Source organism: Camelus dromedarius, chromosome X (genome assembly GCF_036321535.1).
Source record: "Camelus dromedarius isolate mCamDro1 chromosome X, mCamDro1.pat, whole genome shotgun sequence".
Taxonomy (NCBI): Eukaryota; Metazoa; Chordata; class Mammalia; order Artiodactyla; family Camelidae; genus Camelus; species Camelus dromedarius.
Genome location: NC_087472.1, coordinates 58,601,910 through 58,612,032, shown reverse-complemented (window position 1 = coordinate 58,612,032; position 10,123 = coordinate 58,601,910). Strand labels below are relative to the sequence as shown.

Here is a 10,123-nt window from a genome sequence, read left to right as displayed (position 1 = left end):
CACAACCACCTGGGATGGAAGAGTGGATAGGCAGCAATAACAAGACAGAGTTAACACTTTCTAGCCACTCTCAGCTCTCACATGGCATGGTGGGGATTAAGAAGTCCCTGTTGTCCCAGAGGGATAGATGTGACCTTCACAGAGTAAGCCAAAGAGGGCAGCCAAAGTTCTGGGTTTCCACACTTGAGGAAGACAAAATCAGCTGTGGGACAAAGTCAGCACTCTGACCAACCACATCCCATCGTCCCCAGGCAGTGCTCCCACGACCAATGTCATGAAGCAATATAAGCTCCTATGCTTCCAGGTGACATTGTGGGAGAGTAGGTAAATCTGAAATATAGAATAACAAACAGGAGCCTGTTATTTCTGAAGTGTTTACATTATTAAATGGCAATGAATTTACTGGATTGATTAAAATTGAGGTTTTTCTTTCTCTACAACCCTGGGAACTGAAGGTGGACTCAGGATTAAGATTAAATCAGATATTAAAAAATTATAAAAGATACACTTTCTTTGCAAATCTAAGTATAATTTTAGTAAATTTGCATGCATTTATAAACACACAGAAAAAGAATCATGGAAAATAAATTAAAACATTAACAATGTGTATCTTTGGGGAATGGGTATATGGATTTTGGTATTAATGTATTTTTAATACTTTCCAAACGTCTCCCAATGAACATATTACTTTTATAACCAGAAAAAAAGATCAGTTTTATAACATGAAACACTCTGGAATTTTTATTCATTTTATTTTGTGGTGAAAGAACATGAAAAATCTTTGCAAAATGGTAAAGTGTTCACTTTCAATGAATGATTAAATGTGCTATGGGAAAAGAGAAATGATACACTGTAATTACAGTTTGCACAACTATACAAAATATGTAGCATTCTTTTGAAAATACTGTGATTAACATTTCATTGACAGACAACCTTAATATGACTAATTTTTATTATTTACCATGGTCCCATAAAATATAAGAGCCTATGAACAAGTTCTTACTAACAATAAATATGGTTTTGCCTGAAATTCTTAACCACATGCAGACTTTTTCTTAAGCATTAATATTTAAAATTCTTCTGCATTTTTATTGCAAAATGAAGCAGGCACAATAAAATTAAACTCACTAGCTAAAGTACTAAGACAAATGAAAAAAAAAAACAACAATAACATCAAAAGAATCCTGGGTTGGTTCTCCAAAAGTTTTGTTTCTGAATAAATATTGATCTCATTTAGCAATTCTGATAATATTCACAGTTACAGATTAATATCTCCATGACAAAAGGACTTCAGAAGGACTAAACTACACACCACTATATTAATATGTCTTAAATCATTCACCACAGTGTACATTTGGTATTCTACTACTAAAATGCAAGCTCAAATGAATTAGTATTTGAACTTCTCATATTTCTGAGACATATGTTTTAACTGACACTATAAGAAAAATTGAGAACACAAGACTGTAATTAACTTCTTATATCTTGAGTAACTAGATCTAGGGCAGTTAATTTCAGGGCCATGTATATATACCCTGCCTTAGCGATCAATGTCTTCTACTATTGCCTCAAGATTTTTGCAACAGGCTTTAACCTCCTCAATTGCAGCCATCCAATTATCATAGATAATTTTGTCATAAATTGCGTCATTAACTTCCCTAACTATCCCCTCCTGCTGAGATTCAAGTGCATCACCTGAGAAAAATAATACTGATCTTGGGATTATGTAAGTACGTAAATTGTGACCAAGTGAAAAATCATCATTTCCATCCTTTCCATTTGAGTTGATTCCCTGAGGAGTAAAGAAATTGAAGAATGAATCCTTGGGAAAATCTTCAGTCACAGTTCGGATTGTTCCCCAGATCCGGTGTTTCTGCTTCTTCTTGATGGTTTTCAAAGTGACATTTTTTCCTTCATTCCAATCTATCTTACAGCCTGTACAATACTCAACTGCAGTTCCCCTGTAGGGATGGGGATCATAATATGCTAGCCTTGACTTCAGCACATAGGTCTTTGTCAACAGCTCATTTTTGAAATATTCATTTGGTTTGAAGTGAAATTCCAGCGTGAAACTCAGAGGCTCACCAGGGTCTGAAAGCTTCACTTTAATATCTGTCAGGAGTTTCAGAATAGGCTCATCATATTTCTTAATGAAAGGAGTGAGTGTGTCAACATTTTTTAGGACAGTCAGCCAAAAATCAGGAATTCCTTTAGGATCTTCTTTATTCTCATCTTCGGCAGCCTCGACGTCATCGTCATCATCGTCATCATCATCATCATCATCATCCTCGTCATCCTCCTCCTCCTCAATAGCAGAGTCATAATAATCTTCATAACCGTCATCGTCATCCGTGTACTCATGTAGCAGACCCTCCTCATTACCATACACCTTTTCCTCATCATCCATCTCCTCATCATCATAGTCCTCAGAGTCTGATTTATATTCACATTCTTCTTTTGTAGGTTCATAGATTGCATTGATTATCTGACGTCTTTTTTCCAATAAAGGTTGATACATTTCAGCAAACTTTCTTTCAATACCATGAAATTCCCTCAGGAATTTGGATTCTAGATTGGCCACTCTAGTTTGCAGCTTTTTGAGGGCTAACACACGATATTTAACTTTCACAGGTAGACTTTCAACAAAGTCTGTATCTAAAAGATAACCAATAAGTCCTTTTGGACGGTCTGGGTCTGAGTCCTCATCAGTATCTTCACCTTTTCCCCCGCCTTCCCCGGACCCAGCAGCAGCATCTTCACCTTTTCCCCCTTCTTCCCCAGGCCCAGCGGCGGCTTCTTCACCGCGCTCCCCATCATTTCCAGGCCCAGCTGCGGCATCTTCACCGCGCTCCGGCTGTTCCCCAGGCCCCTCCGTCATTACCTTATTACCAGCCTCTTCTTGACTGGATTCTAACAGTTCCTTGTGGTTGGCTGACTCGGCCATTTTTCAAAGGACCTCGCACGCCTAAGGTGGCTACCGTCAAGATCAGGAGACCTGACCTCCGCAAGGAAAGACTCACCAGAATATCAGACGCAGCAGTGGCTGGGGCAGAGGTGGAACGAGCGGTAGCGATCGAACTGTCGGAGCGACGGTCGAGGCTGCTGCTGGGATGAAGGCGGTGCTGAGGCTGTGAGAACCAGACAGAGGCAGCTGTGGCCGGGCTGGGGTGCAGAGCTGCGTTGGCCGCGGTGACCGGTCCTGCAAGAGCGGGCTAGAGACTGCAGAGAGCCGCAATGAGCAGATCTCCTCCGCAAGCAGCAGCCGCTGCAAGAAAAAAACGGTGCCGCAATATGATTACGCAGACGTCTCTCGACTAGTTTTTCTCAGTGCAAATAGCTTGCTGCGTCACTCCCTCCCTCCCTCAAAACTCTACTCTACTTTCATTTGCTGGGCTGTAGTGATTGACAAACCATGAGCCAGTAAATTATTAGATCTATCAAGTTTCCAATTCTGCTCACCTTCCCAGGTTGTCTAATATGGCTGATTTATCCACCTTCTACTCGTCCTTCACCACCAGCCGGGTTTTCTAGAAACCAGATTTTATTAGTTTATTCTTTTAACTTTCAACTGGTATTGTATTTTTATAATTTGGAAAGAGCTAAGAGAAAATAGTAACTAAAATGTCGGACAAGGCATCCACCCATCATAAATTTGTCCCTTTGATTTTATTTTAGCCCAGGGCTCTGGGAAGGACAGAGGTGAGCGGTGGAGGAACTTACAAGAGAAGTTAGAAGAAAAAACACTAAAAAATTAGCAATGCTGGTTTCAGTGTGGTGTAACTGCCAGTAATTTCAATATTCTATATTCTGTTTTTCAGTATTTTCCACAAGCTGTATAAGTGAGCAGTAATTTTAGATTGGAAAATCCTCCTAACATTTTCTGTAGTACAGAGTGGGGGCAGGAAGGAGGAAGTTAGGTGGTTACATGGAGGTTAGGGTGAAAGAGGGCCTGTCATGAAGAGCCAAAATGCTGTATCCAACTATATGACAAGTGAACACACAAGACTGTAAACCAGTTGCCTGGCTTATCAATAACCCAGTCCTAATACTGACTTGCCACTTCTTTGTTGATGCTAGCTTTAAAGCCGCTGGGAATTTTTAAAAGAAATGTTCAAATGTAAAGTAGTATTTCTTTTTTAAAAATCTTAACATTTGCTTGACACTTTTGAGTTATAATCTAAATCTCAGCATTAAAGACATGGTTAAATATATGATAGAGTATTCATAGGATGGAATACTATGCAGTTATTAAAAAATTTCCTTCAAGTAGGAATCGCTAGTGATGTTTATTTTGTCCATATTTCCAGTACTGATATCACTTATTAATCGAACAATTAAAAAAATTTAACTGTCTTTTATTTTCCAGATTTAAACAATACTATCACAGAGATTAACACTGTTTACATATTCTTGTATTTCTTTACAGATTCTTTCAGTACATAGGTAAATTTTTCATTTTACTTATTTTATCTCTGTGTACTGTATATCATTACAGTATTCACAAAGTTCAGTTTTTGGGCTCATGTATCAATCTGGTAGTTTCATAGTTAATAGTCCTGCATTTCAGGTTTTCTTTTTCTGGTCCTGTAGTTGCAACATTCCTTGTGGTTTTCTGTTAATAAATACGATATATGCTCATTTTTTAAATTTGGAAAATGAGGAAATTTTTTGAGTGTAACAGAAATGGCTACTAATCTCACAGGGTTGCTCTGAGAGAACCAATGTGAACATTTTGGTCCTTTTCTTTCCAACCTGTTTATATAAGTGTTGTGTTTAGGCTGGAGATTTTCAAACATAAAAGTGAGATAGACTCTTTTATAAACTTTTCCTCTCTTTAACATATTTCAATGTTTTTAAATAGTTTCTAAAAATGTAATTTTAGAAGAAAATCCAGTTATTTAAATATACTAAGTAGTTAAACTAAACTATTAAAGGACAAAGAGAAAGTATGTTCATCCAATTTTAAGATTGAAGAGTCCTTCATAGTCATATATGCAGTCACAGAAACCACAAAGGGAATGGTGTGATTTCATTACATAAAACAAAAGTATATGGCACCAAAAGCATAGAGAATGAAAGAAAAAATAGGTAAATTGGACTTCTTCAAATAGAAACATTTGAATATCAAAGGATGCGATCAACAGAGTTAAAAGGCAACACACAGAATGAGAGAAGCTATTTATAAGTCATATATCTGACACAGGATTAATAAAGAAAATATATTAAAGACTCCTACAACTCAACAACAACAAAAACTTAAATAAATTTAAAATTGGCAAAGGACTTTCATAGACATTTCTACAAAGAGATACAAATGGCACATGAAAAGATGTTCAGTATCATTAATTAGGGAAATGCAAATCAAAGGTAAAGTGAGATATCACTTCACATCCATTAAGATGACTATTATGAAAATAATAATAGAATAAAAACAAAAAATAACAAGTCTCAGCAAAGATTTGGAGAAATTGGAAACTCTGTGTATTGCTGAGGTATATAAAATGGTTCAACAACTGTGGAAAGCAGTATGGCAGATCCTCAAAAAAATAAGCATAGAATTACCATATGATCCAGCAATTCCACTGTTGATATATACCCAAAAGATTTGAAAGCAGGGTCTCAAACAGATGTTTTTTTCATCAATGTTCATAGCAGCATTTTTCACAAGAGCCAGAAGGTGGAAACAATCCACATGTCCATTGACAGAGGAGTGGATAAACAAACTGTACTATATGTATACAAAAGAATATTATTCAGCTTTAGAAGTGAATGAAATTCTGACACACGCTACAACATGGATTAACCTGGAAGACATTAGGCTAAGCGAAATAATCCAGACACAAAAAGACAAATAGCTTATGATTCCACTCACATGAGGTACCTAGACTGGTCAAATTCATAGAGACAGAAGATAGAATGGTGGTTGCCAGAGTCTAGGGGCAGGTGGAAATGGGAGTTTTTATTTAATGGGTATGGAATTTCAGTTTGGAAAAATGAAAACATTTTGGATGGCGATGATGGTTGCACAATAATGTGAATGTACTTAATGCCACTGAACTGTATACCTAAAAATGGTTAAGATGGTAACATTTTATGTTGTGTATATTTTATCACAATAAAAAATGTGAAAAAACAAACTAACAAACATAAACCATAAGTAAAATGAGCACTATGAAAAAATAGGTAAAATATATATAACACATATATATGCAAAACAAATAAATGATTACTATATAAAGAGAATTGACAATGCTTATAATTTTTTTAAAAACCTGAAAATTCCAATCTTTGATAAGAATGTAGAGAAATTGGAACTCTCAGATAGTGCTACCAGAAGTGTAAATTGGTATTCAAAACTTTGGAAAACTATTTGGCACTATCAAATCTAAACACGTGCTTCTCCTAGGGCGCAACAATTCCACATTTAGGTATATACACAAAAAGGCATGTACAATAATGTTCATGTCCACATTATTTATTTTAAAAATAGTCATATTTAGTGTATCATGTCATGCATCCTTTTTCAAGGCACAGTTCAATGATTTCTTAAATTTACCAAGTTGTACAACTACCATCATGGATCAATTATAGAGCATGTTTATTATCTCAATATGATATTTCATAAATATTTACTGTTGATTCCCATTATACTTCCTACTTTCCATCATAGGCAACTGTTAATATACTTTTTGTTTTTATAGCTTTATCTTTTCTGGATATTTCATATAAATGGAATCATGCAACATGTAGTCTTGTATGACTGACTTTGTTCACTGAGAATAAAGATTTTGAGATTCATGCCATAGCATGTATCCATAGTTGGTTTTTTTTATTTCTGAATAGTATTTAAGCGCACGGATATAACACACTATGTTTATTTTTTCACCAATTTATAGACATTTAGGCTGTTTCCAACTTTGGCTACTATGAAACTATGAATTATGGTATCATGAATATTCATGTGCAAGTCTTTTTTTAGCCATTCTGGTGGGCATGAAATGGTATCCTGTTGTAGTTTAATTTGCATTTCCCTAATGCTCATTTCTTCATGTGCATATTAGCCACTCACATATATTTTGACATAATGTCTTCAGGTTTTTTTTCCCATTTTTTATTGTTTTATATTTTTATTATTGAGGTATAAGAGTTCTATGCATATTCTCAATATAAGTCCTTTGTCAGATACATGCTTTGCAATATTTTTCACCAGTATATTGCACATCTTTTTACACATACTAAGATGGTGTTTTTGAAGTGCAAGAGTTTTGAATTTTAATGAGATCCAATTTATCATTTTTAAATGGACTGTGTTTTGGTGTCATAACTAAGAAATCTGTACCTAACTCAAGGTCTTAAGTTTTCTCCTATATTTCATTCTAAAGGTTTTATAGTTTTAGCTCTTGTATTTAGGTCTGTGATCCATTTTGAGTTAATTTTTGCATATGGTGTGAGTTAGGGGCCCAGGTTTAGCTTTCTGCATATGGGTATCCATTTGTTCCAGTACCATTTATTTAAAAAAAAACTATCTTTTCCTCAATAAATTGCCTTGGTACTTTTATCACATATCAGTTGACCATTGTTATATAAATGGACCAAAGATAGCCCTTGTGTATCAGCCCCTATGTTGTTTATTCTTCATAGCAGGCTAGGACCCTTAGCTCAAAGCCCTTCAGAACCAAACTCAAATTCTCACACATCTAACTGCTTTAAATATAGCCTAAGTAGGCATATTTTTTGGTCACTTAGAGCTTGCCTATTCTCCTACAAAACTGCACCCAATATCTGCTAGCTATAGATAAGAAAAACCTTGTAGCTATGAAAGATCCCAAACTGCTGTTGCCCTTTGGAGCTCTCGAATCCAGAGACTGCCCACCTTGCTGCTGAAGGACATCACCTAGACACTTAAGCCCTCTCTCTGATTTACCTCTCTCCCAGAAATCCCCTTGCCCACTTCACCTTCTGGGATATGGCCCCTTGATCAGTCTGTGTAAGGTCTTCTGCTATGAGAAACTTACCCTCTCATGCAATCCTGGTCCAAGCACTGCCCAATAAAGCTTGTTGTGCAGTACTGCCATCTCCTTGTCTTCTTGTCTGCTTGTCTTTTCCTTGATCAGTCCCCAAATCTTCAAACTCACCACAGCCATGAATATAAGGATTTATTTTTGGATTTTCAATCCAGTTTCATTAATCTATATATCTATTCTTATGCCAGTACCACAATCTTGATTACTGTAACATTATATTAATTTCTTTATTGGGAACTAAAAGTCCTCCATCATTTTTCTTCTTTTTCTAAAATGGTTTTGGCTATTCTGAGTTTTTGGCATTTCTATTTAAATTTTAGTATCAGCTTGCCAATTTCTGCAAACAAACAAACAAACAAACAATAACAAAAAAAACACACCTGGGATTCTGATAGGGATTGCCTTGAATCTATAGATTAATTTGGCAAGAATTGCTATGTTAACAAGACTATGTCTTCCAATCTATGAACAAAGAAATTCTCTCCATTTATTTGTCTTCTCTAATTACTCTCAGCAACGTTTTGTAATTTTCAGTAAACAAATCTTGTACTTCTTTTGTTAAATTTATCCCTATAGATTTTATTTTGATTGATGTTATTATAAAAGGCACTGTAATTGTTTTCATTGTGTTAAAATACATATAACATAAAATATCCCATTTTAGCCATTTATTATAAATGTACAATTCAGTTGCATTAAGTACATTCACAATGTGCAACAATCACCAATATTCATTTCCAGAACTTCATCATCTCAAAATGAAACTCTGAACCCATTGAACAATAACCCTCCATTCCTCACTCCCCCAGCCTCTGATATCTTCTATTAATCTTTGTGCCCACATGAATTTGTCTATTTTAAGGTACCTCATGTAATTAGAATCATACAATATTTGTACTTTTGTGTATGGCTTATTTCATTTAGCGTAATGTTTCCAAGGTTCATCCATGTTGTAGCATATATCAAAACTTCATTATTTTTATGGCTGAAAAATACACACACACACACATATATATATATTACATTTTGTTTATTTGTTAATTTGTTGGTGAACATTTGGATTGTTTCCAACTTTGACTAGTGTGAATAATGTTGCTATGAAATTTGATGTACAAGTATTCTTTTGAGTCTCTGCTTTCAATATTTTTAGTATATATACCTAGTAATAGAATTACTGGATCACATGATAATTCTAGGTGTACTTTTTTGCAGAAAGACCAATCTGTTTTCCATGGTGGCTGTACAATTTTACATTCCCAACAGCAATGCACAAAAGTTACAGTTTCTCCAAATTCTCACTAAAACCTATTTTTCATTTTTTAAAGACATCCTAATGAGTATGAGTATCTTTTTAAGTGCTTATTACCTATTTGTATATCTTACTTAGAAAAATGTCTATTTAAGTTCTTTGTCCATTTTTGAATTGGCTTAATTGATTTTTTGTTGTTGAGGTGTAGAAATTCTTTATGTATTCTGGATATTAATTCCTTATCAGATATATAATTTGCAAATTATTTTCTCTCATTCTGTGGTTTATCTTTTCACTCTCTTGATAGCGTCCTTTGATGCACAAATGTTATTAATTTTGATGAAGTCCACATTATTTATATTACTTTTGCTGCCCATACTTTTGGGCAAGAAGCCATCACAGCCAAGAAACCATTGCCAAATCAATGTTATGAAGTTTTCCCCCTTTTGTCTTTTTTCTAAGCGTTTTATACTTTCAGTCTAAAATGGTATGTCTACTTCTTTGAGCCATTTTGAATATTTGAATATGGTGTTAGGTAAGCTTTTAATTTTGTTCTTTTGCATGTGAATATCCAGTTTTCTCAGCACTTTATGTTGAAAGACAAGTTTTTTCCATTTAATGGTCTTTGCACACTTGCTGAAAATCAGTTGACAATATGCATTGGTCTATATGTCTCTCTTTATGCCAGTTTCACACTCTTTTGATTACTGTAGCTTTGTAGTAAGTTTTAAAATCAGAAAGTGTGAATCCTGCAACTTTGTTCTTTATTTTTCAAGATTGTTTTAGATATTGGGAATAAATTGAAATTCCATATAAATTTCAGGATAGGTTTTATTATTTCTCAAAAAAT

The 10,123-nt window shown here is 34.9% G+C and overlaps 1 protein-coding gene across 1 annotated transcript in view; it reads right to left on the bottom strand.

Moving 5' to 3' along the window:
* Positions 1-736: 736 nt before the first annotated feature.
* The window catches only part of NAP1L2 (nucleosome assembly protein 1 like 2), a 145,940-nt gene continuing 136,553 nt past the window's right edge, over positions 737-10,123 (bottom strand). The window contains exon 3 of the mRNA XM_064483034.1: positions 737-3,265. Coding sequence (XP_064339104.1) covers positions 1,541-2,944 — 1,404 coding nt within the window. The 5' untranslated portion in view covers positions 2,945-3,265 and the 3' untranslated portion in view covers positions 737-1,540. The remainder of the gene's footprint in view (positions 3,266-10,123) is intronic.